The sequence below is a fragment of the Malania oleifera genome, chromosome 12 (assembly GCF_029873635.1).
Source record: "Malania oleifera isolate guangnan ecotype guangnan chromosome 12, ASM2987363v1, whole genome shotgun sequence".
Taxonomy (NCBI): Eukaryota; Viridiplantae; Streptophyta; class Magnoliopsida; order Santalales; family Ximeniaceae; genus Malania; species Malania oleifera.
This window is the reverse complement of record NC_080428.1, coordinates 76,293,420-76,321,218: the sequence shown is the minus strand read 5'-3', so window position 1 is coordinate 76,321,218 and position 27,799 is coordinate 76,293,420. Positions and strand designations below refer to the sequence as shown.

The following is a 27,799-nucleotide window of genomic DNA, read 5'->3' as shown; positions in this document are numbered from 1 at the left end:
ACAAGTGAGAAGCTTAGAGAGTAGAGAGGAGAAAGAGGAGGAAGAGAGGGAGAGAGAGAGAGAGAGAGAGTGAGAATTGTAATTTTCTGACAAATAGTGAATTTGTGATGTGTGCTTCGTGGACGTAGGTTGATAATGACTGAACCACGTTAAAATTCTAGTGTCACATCTTTCTAGTTGCTCACGGGTTCCTAACATGTGCAACATTTTTTCGTAAGAAAAAAACTATTACTAATATTCAAACATATTAAAATAAATATTAGATTAAAAAACGTCATATCATATTTATAAGCACTAAAATAAGTGGAACAATATCAAAGTTACTTTATTTGCTTTTTATCAATGCATGATATCTATATATATATATATTTTGAAAAAAAGAGGATTTTACCTTGAGTAGATTGTGAGATATTTATATTAAGACTCAACACTTGGAGGAGAAAAAAGAGAAGGTAAAATACAATAAATGATGGGTTACTCATAATTTATGGCTCACACATAATCCAATTAACTAAAAAAAATATTATAAAAAAAATAAAAAATTGTTAATTACTACTTTTAGGTTGGTACCTATATTCTAAGCGATGTTTTGCATTGTATTCGTCGTTTTGGTTCAAAAGCAATGCTTCGTCTTATTCCCAAAAGATAATTAATATACAAATACCTTACTCGATCATCAACATAACAATTTTATGCATCATAACTAAAGTATAGATTGAAGTTTATTTCATTTTATTTTTATTTTGATAAAAATTGTGTTCGTTTTGCAGGTTACAATTTAGTAGGATTAAACTAGTTCAATAATTTTATCTTATCTTGCATTTGGTTTTCATCTATATATTAAAAACAGATAAGACGTATAAAACATTTTATTTTCATTTCACATTTCTTGAATTTTATGCCGTTTAATATTCTCTAATTTAACTTAGTTCGTTAAAGATGAGGTGGAGGAGGGAGTGAACCTATCACCTCTAAATCATGCAAGTTTGTTATTTTTTCTTTATATAAAAAAATTACACACATAAAAAATTAAAAAAAATATTTTCTTTAATTTATTTTTAACACATATATTTTTAATATTTTTATATTTTTAAAGTTACGTCAATTACATTTTAGTTTTAATGTAACTTTTTTCAATTTTTTTCCCATTCCTTTAAAATTTGGTTATAATTTCAAATTTGAAATAATGTGTTAGAGACTAATTAAACTTGAACAAAATATAGGTAAAGGAAGAGAAATGTCAAAAATCATAAAAATAAAAAAAATAAATTTATAAAAAATAAATTAACCTTTAATTTTAAATTTTAGTTATATTTGAATAAAGAAATTATTTTTTATCATATTTAAAATAGAGAAAAAAACAATAAAAAATCACCCTTTTTTATTATTTTGTTTCTGTAAAATTTTCAATCCATAAGCAGCCCGTGGTGGTTTTGCAGAAATATAATTTTTCGAGAAACCACGTGGACGGTCAGAAGCAGCGATGAGACATCCATTACCGAAGATTAACGGTGGTGATTCGGAGGGAACCCTTTCCTTCACAGAGGCGACCGCCGTACCTCGCGAGCAGCAACAGTGTTATAAAACAGGCAGATCTCGCCGACCATTTCCGAAGGTTTAAACCTTAAAGGCGCCGTCTCCGTCTCCGTCTCCGATCCTCGTCTGAGGTGAGTCACGTGCATCCCACTTGTTTTATTCTTTGCTTGAACATTGAAAGAAGGACAGGGACTTCGCGCTTTATCTGACTTGCAGTTTATCTTTTAGTTATTTATTTTTTATTTTTATCTTCTTCTTTTTTTTCGTTTTTGGGAATGGAGTCATGCACTGCTTGCTTGTTTTGTTAAAATAATTATCCTAATCGAAGGGATCCTGTTTGATTGCTCAGAAAATTGAAAAAAAAAAAAAAAAAAAAAACCAAAACCAAGTTCTTATTTTTGTGATTTTTGTTGTTTCGTCTTTCAGGAAATTTGTATGCCCTAGGATTGCATCAGGTTCAATTGCGCTGGGACTTCTTGTATTTTATCTTGTTTCTGGTTGTTTCAATTAATGAAAAAAAGCCTAGATTGAAACCCTTTTTTTCATTCTTGTTTAATGAGAAATTGATAGAAAAGAAACGAATGTAAAGTTGCATAGTATGTTTCTTGCTGTTCGGGCCTTGGGTTATAAAAAAAACCTCTTCTCAATCAGGCCAAATAGTTTTATTGGACTAAGTGGATTGAAGATAATTTGTTAATGAGGTTTTTAATACTGAAAAATTAAAGATTAAATATTTTAATCAATCTCTTCTCTGTTCTTACCTTTATTCAACCACCAAAACTGGAGTATAAAGCTGTGATTTTATTCATTTATTTCCTTTTTTGGTAAAGATTTACTGCTATACTGAGGAATTTTTTTTTGCAGATCTGTTCAAATGGCTGAATCAAAACCAGCAATGAGGAAACCAGTTTTCGTAAAGGTTGACCAGCTTCGCCCGGGCACTGGTGGGCACACGCTCACAGTTAAAGTCGTTAGTTCTAAGATGGTATTGCAAAAAGGTCGTGCTGATGGACCACAACTACGCCAAATGCGGCTTGCTGAGTGTATGGTTGGAGATGAGACAGGAATGATTATCTTTACGGCCAGAAATGATCAAGGTATGGCTTTTAATGCCTGCTGCTTGATCCTAGGGACTATTATTATGCACTATCCGTGAGGTTTTGTCCTAGTCCAATACAGAATTTAACCATGCATCTTTGGTTCTCTATGAGCTGTATTGTTGGATCTGTCTATGAATTTGATAATAGCTAACCTTGTTGCTCTTTGTGCATTCAGAATGGCAGTGTTCGTGTAGACTGTAGATTAGGTTGATATATCATAAGTGCAGATTAGTATTCCTTATTTAGTGAACTAAAAAGTTCATCCATAAAGGTGATAGTGAGGTGCATTATGCAGTTAAAACTTCATGCTGAAATAATGAGCTGATCCAAGAAAATCTGTAATTTTTGGTTCATTCTGGAATAAAACCAACATTTTTGGTGAATTTGGTTTTGGTTTGGTTCAATAGCATTTTTATTAGCCAATTAACAAAATATTTGATACACTAGACACTCACACAACAATTATTAGTGGGGATGAGTAAGTGTTGAGAGAGAGAGAGAGAGAGAGAAAGGACTAAAAAACCTATGATATGTGTGCATGAATTATGGTTGCATTTCTATTTTAAATTAAAATGACCTCATTATTTGTCATCAAAAAATAAAATATGCCTATATATTTGTTGTATTAATTAATTATCTCCATTGCGTTGTATCCTCATTTTTCAAGATCACTGTATTACTATGTCAGTGTTGTGTAGTATTCATGTCTCATATTGGTATCGGTGTTTCCTAGACCTAGTGTCAATATGTTAAGAAATGAGCAAATAAAATTTATTTTTTTGACAATTCCTGACATGTTTTGGACACAGCTTGACGCATCTTTTGTGTTTTTTTAATCATATTTTGTGCTAGATTGCTTCTTGTTCCTGCACCAATGTTTCTGATGCACCTTACTGCTAGTTGTTTCTTGTTCTGTGTCATTGGATGATTTTTCATCATTAATGATACTTTTATGATTATGTTATAAATTTGATGATACTTTTAAATGTGGTGTCAAATTATGAAATATGAATGTAGGCAATATATCTAGTTGAAGTTTATTTGGAGAATGTGTGTTAATAATTCCTATAATTTGTTGTAAATTTACTTTACATCGATGTTTTATATCTAAAAGGGAAAAGCAATATTGGGCATGCCTAAATATGTTTTTTTTTTTTTTAAAATTAGTTCATCGATGTGCCCCCCTCATGTCATATCCTTGTTTTTTGAAAATGTTTCTGTCGTCATTTGTCATGTCGTATCCTTATTATTAAAAAAATTATTTTATTGTGGTACTTTTTGGTTTTGGTTCTGCTTAGGGTGAGTATCTTTAGGCATATAAGCTTTTAGAATTATGAGAAGTATGTATTGGTTCTCTATCTTGAAGGCTATTGTTAGCCCCTTGACCACTTGACATGCCGAGGCATGTGGTTCCATTAAGCCATATGCCAAGGCAACATATAAGGATGACCTGTCATGGGTTATCTTGCAGGATTCAGATGGTTTACATGTTATGTTGTTGAGCAGGGAGCTCATAGTAGTTGAGATGCTTCAGTACATGCTCCACATAGTCAGAGATGGACATGGTTGGGGCCACAGTCTTTGACAGCATTACTACAGGACCTCAGGTTTAAGATTATGTTGCTGAATGCTCAACTTGGTTGTATGTCAAGTGCTCTAATGTCATGCGGTGCGTGTTCATTCCACATGCTACGCGCAGTCTCAATGACATAGGTAGATTGGTTGATATGTTGACAAAATTGGGTAGTTACTTGTTAGTTCCTTGTAATGACCGACTTGTATGCCTTTGTCTGAAGGCAAATTCGTGGTTTTAACATGTCACAACTTTCTAGCCAAAAAAATGTAGACACAGTTGGTTGTGCCTTGTTGGTACTTGTTTGTACATCCTTCATGACCTAATCAGTTGGGGTTTTTAACTAATAACCCTATTTTTTTTTTTTAAAAGTCAAATTCACATGTTTAACATTTGGCAACTTTCTAGCCATGAAAATGTAAACAGAGTTAGTTGTGCCTTGTTGGTACTTGGTTCTTACATCTTGCATGGTCTATGCAGTTGGGGTTGTTAACTATTAATCCTTGATAGGTGGGGGGTGTCAACTTGTTTAAATCGACATGTTCTTGTAACACTAGAGAATTTGTATGTGGGGTATTCATGCATGTTGTTGAGTGTATTTCCTTGTCTTGAATAAACTATTAAGGTTGGGAGGTGGTGTTCAATAAATTGCTTTTGTGCATGCTATACTGTCCTTTACAAGATAACAACGAATTTTTGATCGCAGGATATTGGTTGTACTAGAATGGACTTTGTGCCATCACAATGGGTAAAAATTTGTGGGAAATTTTGACCTTGTGACAATTTCTATTAGAGGCTAGTTTGTTGATGGCGAATTTGGGTTGGTGGAATAGGTTGATCTATTGAATTTATTTTTTGATTTTTAATGGATTGATGACGCAATTGCAGTGTAATATGAATGATTGACCAAGGCATTAGTTGAGTTGCAGCAAAGGCATCATGTTGACTTCGTGGTTGCTATAGAAAGGCCTAATATATATTTTTATTGGTCTAATTACTTTGCTTCTGCAATACACCAAATTTGGTCTAGTTGGCCCAAATGCATCAAAACTAGGGCAAAATAACAAGCATGTTTTGGAATTTGTTTGATCCAAGTCAAGAGAGCATTTGAGCATCTCTTGAAAGTTCTCTTCCTTCAAAATGGAAAGTTCTTTGAGAGCTTAGAGTTCTTTTGCCCGAGTTGTCCATCGATAGGCTCATATTGTTTCTTCTTCCAGTAAGAGTAGGGGCCAGCTGAGAGCTTTGATATCAACAAAGAGCTTCAACGAATAGGGAGTTGCATAGTCAAGATGAGAGCGTAAAGTTGCAGGGGTATGGTAGTTATGCGTTATCTTTGTGGTTTTTTTACATTCTTCCTCTTTCTTTTCCTCTTATTATCGACAAGCTAAAGACCTATCTTTTTTCCCAAAGCAGAGAGTTCATGGCTTTCTTTTTCCTCTTCTTTCCTTTTCGACTAACAAAAAGTTCTTCTTTCTTCAACAAAAAGATTTTCTTTTTCTTCTTTCCTTCCTCTTCCTTCTTGTTTTCCTTCATCTCCATCTTCTTCTTATGGTTTGGTGACAAAACCACAGAATCTAAGAAGTTTACATCAGCTCTATGAATTAAGATTATCAATTTCTTCTTCCTTTTTCTCTTCATTCTTTTTGTTTCTCTTTTTAATGACAATTATTGAATAAACAAGCTAGTAACAGTCTGCCTTTTGAAAAGAATTTTATAGTTTAGGCTAATCAGATTTTTAAGGGTCAAAGTTGGAAGGAAAAACTTGCTAGATGCTAGCTAGCAAGCTAGCTACAAGTGCTACACGTTTGAAATTTGTTTAAATTTCTTAAACTTACTACCAAGTTCATAGGCTTATTTATTGATAGTTTTCATAAACTCTAAATTCATTAATTTTTAATTTATTTTACATTGTAAGTAGAATGTTATAGTCCACTATTTGATCTGGTGGATCCTATGAATGATTATATGTAGGATCCCAATTCTAACAACCTTGGTCCTTAGTGATATGCATGGTTTTAAATAAAGGCCGCGACCGTTACGTAAAGCCGTTACATAACGGTTTTTTGGGTTACCGATACCGTTACACACCGCGAAATCAGTGGGAAGAAAAATCACGGCCATAGCAGCCGTTACGGACCGCGACAATTACGTAAAGGCCGCTACGGCCGTTATGTAACCGCTACAGGATTGTTACACCAAAAAATTATTTTTTTTTTTACTTTTTCTTCTCACTTTTTCTCTCTCTTTCATATATCATTCTCAATATACCAAGTGACAATAGGGGGAAAAGATTATAAAGAGGATGACAATGATACAAAATCTACTATTTCTTTAAATACTCACAATAGATGCATTAATTAACAATTTGAAAATACTAACTTGTTAGGAAAATATTTTATTTTGATAATATTAGTAATGTAATATTTATGTTTTAAATTTTTCAACTTCAACCTTCTTTCTTTTCTAGCTATTTTATATTTGTATTATTCATATGTCTTATGTGTCTAATAGATTAATGAAGTGTCTAATGTATTTTTTTTTTATTAATTAATTTAGCACACATAAGAATTCATCACAGATAAGAACAATGAGAAGTATAAATACGCACACACATGTAATTTTTCTATCAATGGTTGTTTAAAACAAATGTAAACTTGTTGCCCCTACCAAATAACTTAGTTACTCGAACTAAAGGATCCAAAATATACTAAAACTCTTTCTAAGAAGGGCTAAAATCTTAAAACATGCAAGTACGCTAATATGCACAAGGCTGTGCGTGCTTCAAAAAATTCACGGCCGTTACACCCGCTTCCCGTTATGTAACATCCGCTACTCTCGCTTCTTGTCACACCCGTTACCGTTACGTTATGCTACCCGCTACAGCGATTTAAAACCATGGTGATATGACAACCCTTACTAAAATCGTGAACGATTTGGCTCTGTGGATGAACGCTTGTGAAGGGGGCATCACTTCAAGCCCACAATTTTTGAGTTCTTGAACCGAAGTCCTTCGAAGGGAGCTGAAGTGCAAAGAATATGGATAATTTCTTCTGGGATAAGGAGTAGTCTTAGTTAGAGGTAGTGGATGTTGTTTTAGTGAAGAGTAGGCTGTAAAAGGCATTTTTAGGCATTTTGGTGCCAAAATGCATTATGGTGCTTTTCTAAAGGCACAAGTTGAGAAAAGCAAACACATTTTTTTGATCTGTGCACACCCAAGAGGAAAAGCCGCGCTTTTGGTGCCTTGTTTGAGAAGGCATACAAATTATGGGAACACATGTTTATTTGTTTTCTTATTAGAATTAGCAAAAGAATGGATTAGGGCTTAAGGAACTTCATTCAATTGTTCCGCAGTAGGAAGGAAGTAGCTGCCAAGTTTTCTGATCTCTCTTTGCCTTTTACCCATATTTGTCTGAATCCACCTTCTTCACTCTTCTATTGATGGTCGCAAAGCAAGTAGCTTCCTCAATGACCTCCCTCGATCTTCCTTTCTCTTTGATGAGTTTCTCTGATTGACAACTAACCCTCTCTTGAATATCTTTCCACTTGAAAATCCCTTTTTTGTGTACAATTCTCTCAAGGGTGATGTTTGTGAGAAGCACAAAGGGCTGAATTGTTAGAATTTGGGTCATGCAAAATTTTGTTGGACCTCTTTGACCCTCTCAAGCAACGTGCTTTATCCTTATTGGTTGGAAGAGAACCCATTAGTGATGTTATATCCTTAGAAATACATGGCTGTGGCTGTGGCTGTGGCTGTGGCTTTGCCATTTATGCGGAAAGACTGAGGACAAGGTCATCATCCCTTGTGCAAGCCCCGTTCATAAATTGTTCATGATCATGTCTTTAAACTGAGGCCCGTAGGTCATGTGGGACTGAGGACAAGGTCACAATCTCATGTTCCAGCCTTGGAAGAAGCTTATGATCAAGACATGAGTGTCTTAGGATCGAAACCTGAAGAACATGAACAAGACTGAGAGGCAACAATGTTGCACGTTGATAATCGAAGTAGGACCAAAAGGCAACAAGGTCACAAGCTAATAATCAATACTAGGAACAAGAAGCAATAAGATTATAAGCTAATTAGCAAGTGGATGTCCAAAGTTCTGAAGAAGAAAATTCAGGACATGTTTCTTCTAATAGTAATTTAGTTCTAAGCATTATATATTTTTTTTCAAAAATATTATTTTTTTTCAAAAATATTATTTTTTTTTATGTTGATGAGATGACATTAGATTTTTTTAAAAGAATATTAATAGTAAAAAATTTATATTTATTCAACTTTAGTAGTAATATATTTTTAGGGCCAAGTTGATGAAAGGATAGTTGAAGTTAATACTCAAGACCATGAAGTTAACCGAACACTGCACCATCAACACAAGTGTTGTTCAGTTGTAAGTATTTTACTTAGGACTTTCTTCTAGTGAGTATCATTCAGTTGTAAGTATTTTACAAAGTATTTTACTTAGTCCAAGAAAATGGAAATAGTGCTTAGTTAGCTTCATGGTCTTGTATTAACTTCAGCTATTATTTCGTTAACTTGGTCCTAAAAGTTTATTAGTGCTGAATTTTAACAATACAATTTTTACTTTTAATATTAAAAAAATCTAATATAATATTTTGTATAACATAAAAAAGTAAGACTTTTTGAAAAAAAATTAAACATTATACGAACAACTAAATTATTATTAGGAGAACATGTCCTAAATCCTTTTCTTTAGGGGATTTAATATCCACTTGATAATAAGCTTGTGATCTTTGTTTGTTTCTTGTTCTTGGTCTTGATTATTAGCTTGTGACTTTGTTGCCTCTTGGTCTTGGTATTGATTATCAGCTTGTGACCTTGTTGCCTCTTGGTCTTGGTCTTGATTATCAGCTTGTTACTTTGTTACTTGTTGGCCCTATTAATGTTCTTTAGGGTTCGGTCCTATGAAATTTGTGTCTTGATCATAAGCTGTTTTCGGGGCTGCTACATGAGATTGTGACCCTGTCCCCGGTTCCACAAGACCTATGTGCCTCGGTATAAAGACATGATCATGAACGAATTTCGGGCAGGCTGTCGCATAAGATTGCAACCTTGTCCTCGATCCCACACGACCTATGGGCCTCTGCCTAGTGACATGATCATTAATGGCATTTGGGAGGCTTGCACATGGGACAAGACCTTGGATTCAATGCCACGTAACTTATGCGTGTTGGTCCCACACGATCTGTCGGCCTTGGTGCCATACCGTCCATGCCTTGGTCTATGCATAATCATGAATGGCTTTCGGAGGGGCTTGCATATAGGATTGTGACCCTATCCTTGATACCACTCGACCTATGGGCCTCGGTCCTACACCATTTGTGAGCCTCAACCGGAGACATGATGTGTTGAATCAAATACTTGAACCCTTCTCTTGACTTTCTTTTGCGCTTCTCAAAGATGTCATTCTGCAAGAATCAAGTATGAAGAATTTTTTATAATAGAGGTCCTTAGGTTGTGTGGGACCAAGGCCCATAGGTTGTCTGAGATCGAGGATAGGGTCACAATTCTATGTGCAAGCTCCTTTGGACGCTGTTCATGATCATGTCTCTAAACTGAGACCCAAAAGCCATGTAGGACTGAGGACAAGGTCATAATCCAATGTGCAAGCCTTAGGGGAAGCCGTTAATGATCATGCCTTTAGATTGAGGTACGCAGAAGGTGAGGGACCAAAGAAAAGGTTACAATCCCATGTGCTAGCGCCCCCCTTTCCCCACATGAAAGCTGTTCATGATTATGTCTTTGGACCGAGGCCCACATGTCTTGTGAGATTGAGGACAAAGTCATAATTTCATGTGCCAGGTCTATAGCAGCTTATGATCAAGACATGAATGTCTTAGAGAACCAGATTCTGAAGAACATGAATAGGTCCAATAAAGAACAAGGTCACAAGCAGATAATCAAGGACCAGATAACTATTGTGGAATTAAGTGAACTAAAACTAAGGTTAGAAAACAAGGGTCTCAGATAACTAGTTTGTTTTTATGCCCAGGAGACCTACCTTAGAAGCTAATCTATGGAAGTTCTACTTAAGTTTTTTAAAAAAGGAGCATGTAGCTGGCATATAGAGGTGAATATGTTTAGTAGAGTATTCAAGTGTTATAGAGCTACTATTGAAAAGTCTAGGAAATCTCTAATCACAATAGTTGTAGATCAAGGATCTGCTTTGTTTCCTCTCTCTCTCCCTCTCTCTCATTTTTTTTTTAATGCATTAGTGGTAGGTGCCTACCAAGGATATTCAAATTATTTTGATACTTCACTAAGAATTATAGAGAGAAGCTTTAGAATCTAGAAATTTTAAGATAAGTAGGAATAAAGGTAGAATATATGAATCATAATTTTAGTTATATTAGGAGGAATATTGAAGAAAAGATTAAACTTGATGGTCAAGAAATTATTAGCTCTTGTAGATTTTGATACGCTGGATCTGTTATGCAAGCTAAAATAGAAGTTGAAGAAGATGTAATACATAGGAGTTAAATGCATGTTGGGTATTTTGAAGGAGTGCATTGGGCGAGCTGTGTGACCATTAAAAAACTTTAAAATTAGAAGAAAGTTCTATAGAATGGTTAAAAGGCCAAGCATGCTATATGGTTGGGACCAAGAAATACAACATATCCAAAAGATATGTTAAGGAATGAACATGTTAATGGTAAGCCGGGTGTTGCACTAGGTAAGATTAGCAGTGGGCAGTTAAGATGGTTTGGTTGTAGGCCAAATGACACATCATTGAGAAGGAGCAAGGTAGTGTAAATGTTAGTGGCAATAGGAGGGGAGAGGTAGACCTAGAATAATGTGGGTTGAGATAGTAAGGATTTGACTGTTCGGAACGATTGAAGAGGATTTGTGTAGTCGACCCCACCTAGTGGGACTTAATGCTTGCTTCTTGATATAGATTGGATTCACATAGCCGACCCCACCTAGCAAGGATCTTGCTTCTTTTAGACAAGCAAATTGGAGGCACAATGAGATCATTTACATATCAGATCTCGGTTGGAACTTGAACCTGGCCTCTTTTTTCATGTCAAGACAGAAGCAAATGGGCTGGCTTAACACTCGTGCAGTTTCAGCTGCTGCCTTCCAGATTGTAGGAGAATTAAAGCTCAACACTCTTAACTTGCCTCCTCTCATCTCCAGAGCTTGATTAGCAGATATGCCTCTTGCCCAGCAAGATCCTTGATCACTTCAGTGGTTGCTTTGGGAGAAAGCAGGTTCGGTCTGCCTGTTTTATCTGTCTTATCCTTTCCCTGTGGTTTATCTGTTATGTTGTTTTTCTTTTTGGTCTTTTCACCTACCCCCAAAAAAAAAAAGCCACTACAAGACTATTCTCACTTCCACAACAAAAGAATCAATGTAACATTCAATCCCTAGTGTTTTTGGCTTGGTAAAAATCATCTGAAACATTAGTATGTAAAAGTCGGAGCCAAAACTTGTGAATAATTTTAACAAGTTGGCTAATGTCGTAAATGAATTCATTGGCGTGGTAATGTTAAATGTTGCATCCATGGTTTTAAGTAGCAGGCAATGTAGTGTTATAGAGGAGTAGATTTCCTAGGCTGTAAGGAACCACCTTTGCCTTAATCTGCCCAAAAGGTGACAGATGTGCGGCGACAATACTACATCAAGTCCTATCTACTCATCCTCATCCATGGAAACATTCCAATGCTCAATTAAGTGTCGATCCTCATTGCGTTACAACTCTTGTACCAATTGAGATTGTCATTGAGGAACCATGACTCGAACAATAAGGGTGTTAAAATCACATTCCACAAGCACAGAGGATAAATCCTATACCCACAACACAATTTTAGTGAAGAGCACTTGCACTTACTACCCACTGGTTGAAGTTAAGGGAAGTGATACCTTACACTACTTTAGTCAAACAAAAAGGATGAAAGACCCTTGATAGTTCAATTAGGGATGAGATGACAGTGCCCAATAGTATACTGATGGGCCAACAAGGGAGAGCATCGCAACCTCTGGGTCGAGATTAACACGTGACTTCATTCCCCGATGAGTTGTTAATGAGGCTTCCAATTTGACATGGAAGCCCAAGACATCCTTCAAGGATATCAAGAGCTTGTGCTTGAGCATTCCTTAGGCTGCTAACTTAGTACCCAAGAGGAAACTAGGGGGAGGTAGGTCGCTCACATGATGTTCCCCCTAAAATAATGTCTTTCCATCACGTTCCCACTTACGTACAAGTAATCATCCGTGGATCTAATGATCATGCGTCAGAGCAGCCCAAGATCGCCACTATAATTATTGTTTGGATCAACAACAACATTGCAGTGACATTCAAAAAGCATCCTATGACTTCTTCATAATTGAACCCATTCTGAACAAATTTCCTTCCACAACCCATCCAATGTGAACAATGTAACCATCCAAAGTTGTTCAACAAGCCATTTGACATGTGTCTTGGTTACAAGAATGTAGCACTGTGTCATGGTGGTAGGTACAACGGAAAGCAGGAGTAGCAAAGGTTGTTGCATCGCAGGAAGCAGGTGTAAGCCGTGAATTTCTTTTCAAGCATGCATGACTTTATCTATATTGGTATATTTGCTATGTTCTAAGCCCTTAACCCTTCCTAAAATGATTTTTAGCGTATTTGGATCCTGCAATTTAACTAACGGACATTGTTTAGTAAGGGTGATATATTTATATTGGTTTTAAAATGTTTTTGACCAAAAAAATTTATATATAGTTTTTTTTTTTGTTTTTCATTAATCATGAGTGATAAATTATTGAAACAAATTAATTTATTAATTCATCAAACTCTTATATTACAAAAAAAAAAAAAAAAAATTGTGTCAAAATCACATCACAATAATATTCTTCTCCTTCCTCTCCTCTTCAAGTAGCTGATTGTGATGGATTACAAAATGAAAAATGAGATATAAGCAGGATAAAAAATTATATATATATATATATATATATATATATATATTTCTGTTGTAAGTCTTCTTTTGGTTGCTGCAGTCCTGTAATGACTGCAAAGGCTGTTATGTAATGGTAGTAGCGTTCAACAACCATTTTGACTGGGATTTTGTTTCCTACTGCTTTAGTAGTGTGCTACGATATCATGACCCCAAAAATCCATTATGTAATGGCAATACATGGCAATTTCAACTGCTATTATTTAAAACCATTGTTACACTAGAAACAATTGCAGCCACTACCCTGTAACGATTGCCATTGTGCAGATTGCAACTGTGAGGTTATGTTTATTTAAATCCATGACATTGTGTCACGGTCTGACTATTTTCACACCATTGTGAAGGGCCGTGCGGTGCTAGCTAAAGCACTCTTGCTTAACTAGCCAGCCTATCCTTTTACCAACATTCATCCACGAAGCACTTTCATTAACATTCATTCAGATAGCAGCGGAAATAGTAATCAATTCATGAAAGTCGTGGCAACCAAGTAGTAAACATTGAAGCAAACGTAATTCATTAACAAATCCTCTGTTGACATGTTGTACGTAGCGAGGGAGGCAAGTATGCTAAGCACGTTGACAATTGCTAGTGAGTTTTACAATGACTGATGAACACTCACTCTCCCCTAAAGAGGTTTTTATGTAATTATCATCCTGACACTAGGAAACATCAAAGTGACCGAGGAGTCATACTGCCTTATTTGGCTTACAAAGATTCTACTAGCAGAAAATAACCCTACACTAGTATTTAGATGATGGAAACCCATCCCAAGCACACGAGATAAGCGGTCACAGGCAAGCATAATGCCCTGAACAAGCTTAGCTTGTGACACATTGGGAAGCATGAGACTTAAGTTGGGGTGTTTGCTTACCACTAAGCTAACCCGCTCGTTCCAAACTAATAATTTTAAAGGATATGTATGCATATAATTAATGCTGCCTTCGTTATGCCATAGGTCATCATCACCGTGCCTCCTCTCATTAATTGTTTTTGACATTCCCTCCATTATTGTGCTGTCTTTTACTTCAATTGAATTAATTCTCCTTGGTGCAATAATTGGTTTTCATTTACATGGTTAAAACGTCTTAGATGTATTGTCTTTGTGGCTATTAACATTATATCTAGCTTTGTCTCTTATTGCCATTCATCTACCTCAATGTAAATTTTTTTTTTTCTATTGTAATCAGTTGTAGCAGTTCTGTAATGGCTGCAAGGGCTATTGCGTAATTATAGAGCGTCCTGCAATGGCCATTTTGGATGTGATTTTTATTCCTGTGTGCAATTGTATCAAGGCCCCAAAAATCCATTATCTAACATCGCAACTGCCATTATTTAAAACCAAGGCTACATGACATGGAAAATGAATTCAATGGCTACCCTATGACCATTACCATTATTCGGATTGCCACCAGTTTCTACATTTGCATGTTTGATGATATGTTTTAAAATACACGTATATACGTTACAGGAAAGTTGGCTGAACCACGAGGATGGGCTTAATTGAACCCATGGACTTGGGGGAGAATTGAGACTTTCGAGGGGATGCTTACCTTTAAGCCAATCCTGCTCATTTTTTATGGAAATGCCCACACTTACTTTGAGCACTACCTCAATTATGTCATAGGTCAACATCGTCAGATCATTTCATTATTTTTTTGGGACTAGCTCTGTCATTGTGTTATCTTTAACTTCAATTGAATTTGTTCTCCTTCAGGTGCATTAATGGGTTTTTGTTGCACATTTGAAAACACATCTTGGACGACTTCTCTTGTTGCCTATTCACATTGTATCTGGCTTTATGAGAACAATTTTCTCCTCTTATTGACACTCATCTACCTTAACATCCTCAATTCAGTGGTGCTTATCTTATGGACATTTTATTTTGTGAACATCAAAACTCCAGACCGTGAAGCTTGATTGGAGTTATAATTGTCTCATGATGTTATCTTTTAAACTTATTAGCGATTGTATGGCCAGAAGCAGCCTGCAAATACTTTTTATTGATCTAGCTCTGATCTTTTAAGTAAAGCTCTATTGAACCACTCCATCTTTGTGGTGCCAAGTTACAATGACATTCATTGTATGGCTGTATTTGTACATGATTAACAGCGTGGTAGATCGTCTGATATCGATTCTGAAGTTGATTGAAAGAAATGGTTATCAGAACAGTGATGCTATTATATGCAAAAGTAAAATAGTGATATCCAGCTTTTAAAAAGTTTAGTTAGGATTGTTTGTTTCTTTCCCTCCTAATATATGATTTTATTTTGGGCTGTTACTGGATCTTCCAACCTTTTTTAAGATCTTTCAACCCTTATAAGGATATATGAATTGGATATCCAAACTCCAAATATTCAGATCTTTCGAACTTTTTCATGCCATACTTTTCTTAGGTACAACCCAGTGCTTGTTGGACTCCAACATCCATCATGAAAACTGTGAAGCAAAGGCTATCACCCAAAACTAATATTGCCGGAGGGCAGTCTGGGAGGCATGAGTCAAACTTTTGGTATTTTTTCATGAAGTGGTTATTTGTATGTTTTAAACCTTCATATCTGCCTTTTACCACTAATGGAGGTAATATTTTACGCGCGTTTGGATTTTGGTCACCTGCATGGTCTTAAATTTCCACGACATTGTCAAAATTTCCATCGAATTTCCGGTTTCCATCACTGTCAAATTGAAATGGCAGTCGATTTCTGTCTTGCATAATTTCCGTTGAAATCTCAACGAATCATCTGAAAGTTGAAATCTCGAAATTTTAGTGAAACTTGTCGAAAGTTTAACTATACAATGAAATATCCCCAGAATTCAAATGAGGGATTTAGGAGTGAAGTGAAATTTATCTCTTAATTTATTTTTATCGAAACAAAAGATTATTACAAATGCTTTTGAAATTATTTGAAAAAATAAACTTACAGCAACACTTTATATAATCATTCATGTCTAAATTATCATTATTTGTATAATAAATGATGCTTAAATGATTTATAACTTTCATTTGTATTAATTGAACATGTTTAATGTATGTTATCTTATAAATATGTTTGATACACATTATATTACAACTTTTTCACCTCATACAACATAGATGTATTTCACTTGTAATATATTAGTCCTTAAAACTTTATTATGTCTGTTAACCATTTCTCACAAAGAATTCAATGTTTTACTACTGATTTCCGTTATTTTTTCAAATCAAAATCGAAATTTTCCGTACTTTTGAAGCTTCAAAAATTGAGTCGAAATTGAAATTTAAGACCTTGGTCACCTGTGAAAGGGTCTAATGAATCCTGTCTCTGGAAAATATCCGTCGAGTAGAACAGTGCTTGAACAGAAATTACATTGAGTGTTTGAAAAGGATCTACTAGTTTAGAATTGCAAACAGTGAGTACATTTTTTAATGCTTGAATAGATATATACTGATGTTTGTAGTGCATTTTCTTTGCTAAAACTGATCTCTGGTTGAATGCTCAATAATGAGCTTTTGTATTAGCAATCAACTGAGTGAGCATGAGAAGAGGGGCAAGTTCCTTGTTAAGGTTTCCGTAGCTCTTCTTTTGTTTAGGCCTAGAAAACTGGCCTAGTTTCTTTAGAACAATCTTATGTACTATCTGCATTGTCATTGTAATTTTTGGTGATGCAGAACTTGATGTAAACTTTTGTGTACAGTTAGTGTCATAGTGGGTTTATTTACTGAATTAGATGATTTTACAGTGAAATTAAGAAATGAGAATCTAAATTTTTTCGGCTATGCAGGAGTTAACCCAGTTAATTTATTCATGTATGTGACCCCCGTAGAGTTGGGATGTTGCTTTGATGTTGCTTTGTTGTTGTTGTGCTTTTTTATTGGTTACCTCTTTGAGGATTATGTATTATATGAAATCTGGGATCTTTGTAAATTTAACTTTTTTTTGGTGCTGGAAACTGTTGTATACATTGTCTTGTATTAGCAAGTGTTTTCAACTGTGCAAGCATGAGAAGAGGGGCAAGTTCCTTGTTAAGATTTCCCTAGCTCTCCTTTTGTTAAGGCTTAGAAAACTGGCCTAGTTACCTATAGGACAATCTTACGTGCTATCTGCATTGTCATTGTACTTTATGGTGGAGCAAAACTTGGTGTAAACTTTTGTGAATAGTTAGTGTCTTAGTGCATTTATTCACTGTATCTGGCTGATTTTAGAATGAACTTAAGAAATCTAAGTTTTCTCTGCCATGCAGGAGTTAATCTAGTTAATTTATTCATGTAGGCGACCCCCATAAAGTTGGGATGTGGCTTTGTTGTTGTTGTTGTGGTTTTATTTTATTTTTGATTCTAAAGGATGCCATATTGTTTATAAGTACAAGAATGGTCTGTTTTTTTCCCCCCTGATAAAACACACTTTTTAAAATTTGGTTATCTCTTGGAGGATTATTGTATGAAATCTTGGATCTTTGAAAACTGAACAAGTTTTTGGTGCTGGAAAATGTTGTATACATTGTCCTTGTTTTTTGGTGGAAGAAATAGATTTATGAAGTTTAAAATGCATTTCCAGAGCATTCTATCAGAGTTTTGCAGTTATTTTGTCTATTAGAGTACTGCAGTTATTTTCCTTATGAGAGCTTCAGTATTTTTTCTTAGGTCCTGCTTGAGAATTGTGCATCTTATGTACTGAGTCAGGACCTTTGCAAATTGAGGGGCCGTTTGGTATCATTGTAAAAAATTATGAAAATGAAAGCGAAAAACCTAGAAATTAAAAACTAGAAACCAACAACCTGTCTAGTCAATATTTGTAAAGCTAAATTTAATTAAAAAATTAATTAAAAAATGCTCATTTTTGTCTTAAAATAAAATAATATTATAAAAATATTATTAAAATAATAAAGTGCAAAATAATACAAATTAATTAAAAATACTATAATAAAAATAAAAATTATCATAATTAGTTTACTTAATTGTTAGATTTTTAAAATTCACTTTACAATAACAACCTTATTTGTACCTAACAATTGAAAAATAATTAAAATATTTTGTAATAGGATTTTATTTTTTATTTTTAAATATTTTGAATATGTCTATATTTTTATTTTAATTATATTTAAATTTATATGACATTTTACTTTTAGTTAAAAAGTGTATAAGATGAATGATTTAATAAATTTTTGGATATTAAAATTTGTAGTAATCTCTGCCTATGATGTGCTAAATGTACTAATCTTTTCACATAGTCAGTCCCAAGCCCGAGTAAAGGAGGAGGATTGTGTTAGATAGTTGACAACCAGCGTAAAACTCGTCAAATAATTATAATATGAATCCTCATTGGCCATTCGTTGGGGCATCCTGTACGAGCGACGCGTTGCACTTATATCGCTTGGGTGTAGCGAAAAGTGGGCTAGGGGGTGGGTAAGGAAGTTAATTTAGGAGACTAAGATTAGATGAACAACTTGAAATATAGGGAAATTTACAAGTAAATGCATGGAAATTGTGGACAATGATTATAAGAAAAATTAATCTAATCTGCCTTCAAGAAATTAAGTAGGTGGGGGAGAAAGTTAGAGAAATTGAAAGATTAGGATTTAAACTTTGGTACATTGGAAAATAAAAATATAAGAATGGGGTAGGAATTATTGTAGACAAAAACTTAAAAGATAGAGCTGTAGATGTCAAAAGACTAGGGGATAGAATTATAAAAATTAAGGTAGTCTTAGGCCAAGAGATAATATATGTCAGTAGTAATCTTAAGTGACAATTTTGGGAAGATATGGGTAGCATTATACAAGGCATGTCAAGGACGGAGAAAATATTCATAGGAGTAGATCTAAATGAACATGTTGGAAGAGTTAATAAAGGTTATGAGAGGATACATGGAGGATATGGATATGGAGACAAAAATGAGTCTAGAGAGATGATCTTAGACTACACCATGTTGTATGATTTTATTACAATGAATACTTTCTTTAAGAAGAGAGAAGAACGCCTAATGACCTTCAAAAGTGGACAAATTAAAAGTCAAATAGATTTTTCCTTAAATAAAGGGATAGGTCGTTTATCGTGTTAAGGATTATAAAGTTATCATTGGTGAAAGCATAACCACACAACATATAATTTTAGTGTTAGATACATGCATTAAAAAATGGAAGAGGAAGGATAAAATGAACCGGTGTAAGAAAACTAGGTGGTGGAACTTAAAGGGAGAAAATATAATAAAATTTACAGATAAAATGATCAAAGATGGCGGTTGAACTATAGATGATGGTGTAGGCACAAACATTCTTTGGAATACGATAACTAGCTCTATTAAAAAGATAGCAATGGAGATTTTAGGTAAATCAAAAGGAAGATTCTCGGATAGCAAATAAAGTTGATGGTGGGATCAAGATGTCCAAAAAGACGTAAAGACAAAGAATTTAGTATAAAATGACAAAAAATGTGAAAGCATGTAAAACTTTGACAAGTATAAAGAGGCGAGAAAAGATGCCAAAAGGGTTATTAGTGAAGCTAAATATAGATCATTTAATAATTTGTATACTAGATTAGATACGAAAGAAAAGGAAAAAGACATTTAAACTTCCTAGAGCCAGAAAGAGAAATAGTAAGGACTTAGGTAATGTGAAATATATAAAAAAGTGAGGATGATATTATCTTGGTTGGAAGAAGACATAAAAGAAAAATGATGAAATTACTTTAGTAAGCTATTTAATGATAATTAAGTAGAAAGTTTAAACTTAGAATTGACAAATGAGGACTAAAGACTACAAATATGAGATTCCAAAATGAGGTTCCATGGTGTATGTTGTTTGCAGATAATATTGTCTTGATTGATGAAAACTGGGGTGGAGTAGAATTTAAGTTAGAATTATGGAGAGAAACTTTAGAATCTAGAGACTTTAGGATAAGTATAAATGAGGCATAATATATGAAATGTAATTTTAGTAATAGTAGGAGGAATATTGGAGACAAAGTTAAAGTTGATGATGAAGAAATTGATGTCATTAGTAGATTTTGATATCTTGGATCTATTATGAAAGTTGAAGGAGAAATTGAAGAAGATGCGATACATAGAGTTAAAGCAGGTTGGGTAAAATGAAGAAGTGTTTCGAGTGTGCTTGTGATTGTAGAACACTCTTAAAATTAAAAGGGAAGTTTTATAGGACAGTTGTAATATTGGTTATGCTATATGGATTAGAATGCTAGGCTATGTTAAAAATTAAAAATTGTCAAGATGAGAATACTCAGATGAATAAGTAGTATAAAGTTAAAAGATAAATTAAGAAATGAACTATTCGTGATAAGTTAGGCGTAGCTCCTATAGAAGATAAAATAAGGTAGGGACAACTCAAATGGTTTAGGCACTTGCAATATAGGCCACATAGTGCTTCAGTGAGGAAGGGTGAATTAGTTACTGTGAGGGGTAGTAGAAGGGGTAGGAGTAGACCTAAAATAACTTGAAATGAGATAATGAGTAAGGATTTAATAACCCTAAATTTGTTGAAAGAAATTATCCATGATCGTATAAATTGGCGAAAAATTATTCATGTAGCCAACCCCACCTAAATTTGTTGAAAGAAATTATCCATGATCGTATAAATTGGTGAAAAATTATTCATGTAGCCAACCCCACCTAGTGGGACTTTAAGGCTTGGTCTTGATGTTGTATTAAAATTTCTAGTAGTAGGTTGCCAAAACAAATGAAAACGATAAAATTTGGTTTTTCAATTTTTTTTTACAAATAGTTAAAAAACAGCAATAGAAACAGAAAATTGGCAACTTAAGGAGCCATTTGGTATCACTGTAAAAAATTATAGAAATGGAAATAAAAAACGAAAGTAAAAAAATAAAAATAGAAACTAAAAAGTAGAAACTAACAACCTATTTGGTTAATATTGATAAGACTAAATCAAATTAAAAACATAATTTAAAAAATGATCATTTTCATATTTAAATAAAATAATATTATAATAAAAATATGATTAAAATAATAAAATTGCAAAATAATGCACTTAAAAAAAATACTATAATAAAAATAAAATTTATTATAATTATTTTACTTAATTGATATACTTTCAAAATTTATTTTACTATAAAAATTTTATTTGACATGACAATTGAAAAATAGTACAATATTTTGTAATTGACTTTATTATTATTTTTTGAAATTTATGTATATTTTTATTTTAATTATATTTAAATTTGTATGATCATTTAATTTTAATTTAAAAGTGTATAAAATGAATGATTTAATCTAAAAGAAAAATTTCTGAATATTAAAATTTCTATCAGCAAGTTGCAAAAACAATTGAAAACCATAAAATTTGGTTTTTAGTTTTCTCACAAAAAAAGAAAAACTGATAATATAAACAAATGCGTTTTTATAATATGTTTCTTCACTATGTAAAAATTGAAATAGAAAACAATAACAATACCAAATAGACCCTAAACAAATTTGTTTTTTTAATTTGTTTCTTCATTGTGCATTCTCCCCCTCCTCTTTACCCATTTTAAAAAAAAGCAACTTTCTGTTTCTTTCTAGGAAAAATGTGTATTGGTGGCTTTTTATTGTGAACCCAATTTTACAATATGGTTTGTTCATTGATTTGTATTGTCTTCCACTTGTTTAACACTTATGGAAGTTCTACTGGTGAATACACTATTTGGAGATTTACAAGTGTGTTAAAACTTAATCTATAATGAGAATTGGATATAATTACCATCTTATGTGTTTGGTGTACTTCTATAGATGCACAAACGGAACCACTAATTTCAATATGATAAACTTGTATGCATATACCCAATACATTGTCCTTTTTCTCAGATTTTACAATATGGTTACATTTTACCCCCTGTGTTCGTGCTTCTTTGAAATGCTAATCTTGTGCCTGTGCATATAACAAATTTTGTTAGGCCATTCTTTGTATCATTGTATGATCAACAACAACAACAAACCAAGCAATGCAAAGATAAATATGAGATTAAAAGGAATGTCTCGCTCTCTCTTCTCTCCCTCTTGAGCATATGGTGATATGGAGCCTTATGCTATAGGCTATGCTGAATCTGCCGATTAAAATCAAAGGAAAATCCTTCAATCTACGTTTGGACAAAGGTCAGCTAGATCTCCTTTCCTCATGGTTGAGGATAACTTTATGTGAAATAGGTGGGGGTTAGGTTTTATAAAGAGGCAATTTCCTGGTTTGCTGGTGGATTGTCCGTCCGTGTTCAGCCTGATGGAAAGGGGTTATCAGGGTATTCCAAGTGTATCTCACAATATTGGATATTGATTAGGTGGACAAAGGTTTTTGGAGTTACGATTGGGGTGGAAAGGAAGGAATTTTCAGTTTTCATTCCTGGCGGCGTGAAGGGTGAGGGGTGGCAAAACTTGCTAGCAATTTTTATGAGATTGCAAAGGAATTTTAGAAGGAATTTGAAGCTGTAGTTGTGAATGACTTGTCACGTCCCTGATTGTGGAATCAGGTGGTTTTGGAAGGTAAAAAGGGCAAAAGCGGTGGGTCATGGTAGTCAATCTTGTTCTGAAAATCAGGGTATGGTGGTTTGGAGAGAACATCAGTGTTGTCTGCGTGGAGGTGTGTTGCAGCTGAAGGATCTTGAGCTTTCAAACTCAAGATCCACTGCAGACTGACTAAAATCGTTTTGTTAGAATGGTAAGGAAGCTAGAGTTCAGGAGGAGTGGCATTCCTCTTAGATGCAGTTAGGGCTATTCTCGGGGTGGTATATTTCTTGTTTTGAACCTGGCTCAAATAATAGAAGAAGTAGTTAAGTCTTTTTCTAATTAATTTGGCCAATTATTTGATCGGGCTCAATTTTTACGAAAGTCGGATTTGGGTTTTGATGTGGAGTCAAAGGGAGGATCTCATCCTTTGGGCGTCATGTAGATGGACCATGGTGGTAGTCAATCTTATGTTTTGGGTAATAGTGATCCAGGTATTTCCTTGTTGGAAACAAAAAATGGCAGGCCCAAAATTCTGTTCCTAGAACGCAAGGGCAATATTGGGAAGGAGGACCCTATCCCCTTTAATAGTGCAATCGATCCCTAGTCTACAAATTTCCAAGGTATGAATCGAACTAATCAAGAACAAACTCAGAATGGCAGTAGAGAAGATTCGAAACAAGATTATTGTTTTAAATTGCAACAAGTTTTGAAGAGGGATTAGAAAGTGGCGTAGAAAAGAGTAAAAAATTAGAAGTTGTCTTGTTGTGAGGTTTTTTTGGAGTGGGGGGGGGGGGGGTAGATTGGTGGGCTGTTATGATGTTGCTTGTCATAATTATACCATATTTGAATGAAACAAAGTTTATGCTTGTCGGAGAGCGGCTTTTATGGATGCTGAGATGAGGATGGTATTTGAAGATAAGTGAGTAAAATCTGTTTGAGTCAGTGACAAAGCTATCAAAGAGAGATTCTAAAGGAGAATATAGTGAAGATTCTCATGCTAAGGTGGTAGGGTGTAGTAACGGGGTAAGTAAATAAAAAAAGAAAAAAGGGAAAGAAATAGGGAAACTTTATCAGATTCATAAAGTGATGATTTAGTGAGTTTGACTCTGGTAGGGGGCTGTTGTTGGATGAGTTTTGAGAATAATATGGGTAAGTTTTGGATTCTTCTTAGGGGATTTCTCTGTTTGATAATGATGGTCTGATTAACAATTTACAGCAGATGGATGGAATTTTTCTTACACCCGTGGAGGATTTTCCTAAAAGGAATTAGAATAGTTAACTTGTTCTGGAGGAAATAAAGTGTGCATGGATGGTGGCAGAAGTTGAAAGTTGTAGTGTCAAAAGGAGTTATCAAATTTCAAGAGTTTGGTAAATTATTATGGGAAGGGGTTGAAAAGGCTCTTCCTTGGTAAACATTGTCTAGTTTTATTTAGTGATCTTGTGTTTTTTGTTTTGGTTTTTCCTATTCCTCTTTTCTTTGGGGGTTTTCTTGTTTTATTTGGTGGATTCCTTGTCCTTGCATGTATCTTCCCCTCTTTCTATCTAATAATAACTTATTTTTATCATAAAAAAGAAGAAAAAGAAAAAGAGAAGAAAGCAACAACAAACCAAGCCTTAGGTTCCATTAGGTGGAGTTAGATACACAAATCTTTCTTAGCCAATTTACATGATCATGGGTAATTTCCTTCAACAAATTCAGGACAATTAAATATTTACTATCTCATTCTGAGTTATTTTAGGTTTACTGTTACCCTTCTACTATTCCTTACATGAACTAGTTCACTTCACCTCATTGGTGCACTATTTAACCAACATTATTGACGCCCAAATCATCTTAGCTATTCCTCCCTTATCTGATCTTCCACTGGGGTTACGTGTAACTTACTGTTAAAATATTCATTCCTTAATTTATGTTTTAACCTTATACCACCCATCCACCTTAGCATTTTCATGTCGACAACTTTTACTTTTTTTGGACATGTTGCTTCTTACTTCCCTTATATTATGATTCATATCGCATAGCTGGTCTTACAGTTGTCCTATAGAACTTCCGTTTCAATTTTATGGGTATTCTACGACCACACAGCATGCTTGAAATACTTCTTCATTTTACTAAGCCGGCTTTTAACTCTTATGAACTACGCTTCTTCAATTTCTTTTTCAGCTTGTATAATAAATTTAAAGTGTCGAAATCTACTAGTTTTATTGATTTTTTGACATCACGTTTAATTTTTTCTCCAGTATTCCTCCTACTATGATTGAAATTACATTTCATATATTCTATCTTATTCTTACTTATCTTAAAACCTCTATATTCTAAAGCTTCTCTCTATAATTCTAATTTGGATTGTACTTCACCCCTAATTTCATCAATGAAGACAATAATCATATGCAAATAATATATACCATGGAACCTCTTTTTGGATACTCTTAATAAGTTTATCCATTGCTAAAGTGAAAAGATAAGGGCTCAAAGTGGATCCTTGATAAACACCTATTATGATTGAAAATTGGCTAGCCTATCCATCTGTAGTCTTAACGCTAGTCATTACTCAATCATATGTATTCTTAATGACATCAATATACTTACTACATACGCCCTTGTTGTCTAATACACGTCATAGAACTTCCTTGGGTACCTTATCATAGGCGTTTTCTGAGTCAATAAAAACCATATGCAAGCCCTTATTATTTTCCATGAACTTTTCCATTATTCTTCCTAAATGATATATAGCTTTTGTATCATTGTATGATATTTACCTATTTTGGACATGTAGATGGGATGGGCTTATGCTTGGGGAACTTTTTTTCTTTCTTCTCTTTTTCATCATGGAGGGTGGTTTTGTAATTGTTTGTAGATATACAATAATTTCTTCATAATGTGGAAGTAGTGACTCTCATAGTTTCCCTCATTAGAAGGTGAAATGTACTATTGGGTGAACAAACTACTTGATTTGCATAGGTTGGATCAGAAAAATCATTGCTTTAGCGATTAAAAGTTAAAACCAAAATTTAAGGTCATTAAGTTGAATGGTTTTGGTAGACCAGATGAATTTGAAGAAAAAGAAATGTTTCTCAACTTTTATACGTGCACATATATGGGAATTACTGGATCCCGATTCAAATGGAAATTAGGGCCTGTTCCAGTCCAAAATGTTTCAACCATCTTGTCTGGTTTGTGGGTTTCACAATGCTGGGAGGTTTAAAAAGTTAAACAGAAAAGAAACAGTGAACATCATTTGTGAGTTACACAATGCATGCTTGATAAATCATTTGTTTTTCAAAAATTTTTCATATTAATTTTATTCCTTTTATGGTAGTTGTGTATGACCACAGTTATTGACAACATTTTGTTGTTTTTAATGTTTTTGACGTGTAAATGTGTATTTTTCCAACATGCATTTAATATTGATTCTCTTATTCTTATACAACGAAAGAGGATTTACGGTGTTGTGTATTGCAATTCATATAAATTGTTTATTTGATTGTTTATTACATTATGTATGGAAGACATCTAACATATCGGCAATGGTGATCCAGAATTTCTTGAGACAATGAAACTTGGTTAGTGTTTGTTATTTCCCAGCTTTTAAAATCATCTAAGATATTTGTTCTTAGGTAGCAAATCATATATTGAAGATTGTGATTAGTTGCATCTTGATGGTAACTGTTGTTTGTGAAATCCAATGCAAAATATAAAACAATATCCTTGCAATAAGTCAGTTTCTATTAGTTCTGATTATGTACAATATTTTGTTTAGTTGACTTGATGAAAGAGGATTCTACTGTAATACTGCGGAATGCAAAAATTGACATGTTCAAGGGATCAATGAGACTTGCTGTGGACAAGTGGGGCCGCATTGAAGTCACCGAGCCTGCCACATTCACTGTGAAGGAAGATAACAACTTGTCATTGGTTGAATATGAACTTGTTAATGTTGTTGAAGAATGACCTTGTGTTGACACTGGTCACTTTCCTAATACCTCTGGACCCAAAAGACAAAGGAATTACTCGAAAAGGCAAACTACTTTTACCATCGGGGCACCGTTTGTGGAAAAATGCACTTGCCTTTTTGCAGGAAGATATCTGAAGCCACTAGTAGAAAGGTTTGTTCTTAGTTTTGCAGCAGAAGAGCATGACTTGAACCTTAACATTTGACCTCAATGCAGATGGTGAATGCAGTATGCCCATTAAATAAAAGAATCTGGCTGTTAAAACTTTATTATTTTTACCATTTCTGGCTAGTGACTGTTTCATTATTGTTGTTCCTGGATAATACTTCTAACATTAGTACTATGAAATGTATTTGTTTTTAAAATACATATTTAGTATTCACATTCAATATAGTCCATCAATAATTTTTTTTCTTCTCTGTTTTTATGTTCCATTGCAGTTTTTTTTTTTTTTTATACATGTGAACACATTCAAAAATAATTGTTTGTGCCTCGTAGTTGGTTGTGTTTGTGATTCTTGCCTTTATATTAGTCTTGTTGACCATTGGTAGTTATGGGGTGAAAGAAAATGGGAAAGGGAAATTTTGGTTTGCAATGAAACTAGAAATTGGGAGTGCTAGTATGTGAATAGGTAAAACTAACCATTAGCCCTAGCTATTAGATCGACACCTTTTGAACTGATTTTAAATTGTAGTAGTGGGTAGTGTAACGGGAAGTGGGAGTAGCGAATGTTATATAACGGGAAGTGGGTGTAATAGTTGTGAATTTTTTTTAAGCATGCACCTTGTGCATATTAGCTTATTTGCATGTTTTAAGCTCTTTACCCTTCGTAGAGTTTGTGTATTTTGGATCCTTTAGTTTGATTAAGTTATTTGGTAAGTGCAACAAGTTTTCATTTGTTTTAAACCACCGTTAGAAAAGTTACGTGTGTGCGAATTTATACTTCTTATTGTTCTTGTCTATGATAAATTGTTGTGTGCTAAATTAATTATAAAACACAATATATTATATATTTCATTAATTTATTTGACACATAAGACATACGAATAATAAAAATATAAAATAATTAGAAAAGAAAGAAGGTTGAAGTTGAAAAATATATAGCATATACTAATATTATCAAAATAAAATATTTTTCTTAGCAAGTTAATATTTTCAAATTGTTAATTGTTAATTTTGTATAATTATCATCCTCATTATAATCCTTTCCTCTTGCCACATGGAATATTGAGAATGATTTATGGAAGAGAGAAAAA

General features: G+C 33.9%; 1 protein-coding gene across 1 annotated transcript; it reads left to right on the top strand.

Moving 5' to 3' along the window:
- Positions 1–1,443: 1,443 nt before the first annotated feature.
- On the top strand, positions 1,444–26,955 carry LOC131145233 (uncharacterized protein At4g28440). Its single transcript, XM_058094378.1, has 3 exons — positions 1,444–1,667; positions 2,401–2,633; positions 26,351–26,955. The coding sequence occupies exons 2-3, from the start codon at positions 2,411–2,413 to the stop codon at positions 26,539–26,541; spliced, it is 414 nt and encodes a 137-aa protein (XP_057950361.1). The 5' UTR covers positions 1,444–1,667; positions 2,401–2,410; the 3' UTR covers positions 26,542–26,955.
- Positions 26,956–27,799: the final 844 nt, after the last annotated feature.

Coding starts and splice junctions, on each gene's coding strand:
- LOC131145233 (XM_058094378.1), top strand. CDS start 2,411: ATGGCTGAATCAAAACCAGCAATGAGGAAACCAGTTTTCGTAAAGGTT. Junction 2,634..26,350: donor TACGGCCAGAAATGATCAAG/GTATGGCTTTTA, acceptor TATTTTGTTTAG/TTGACTTGATGAAAGAGGAT.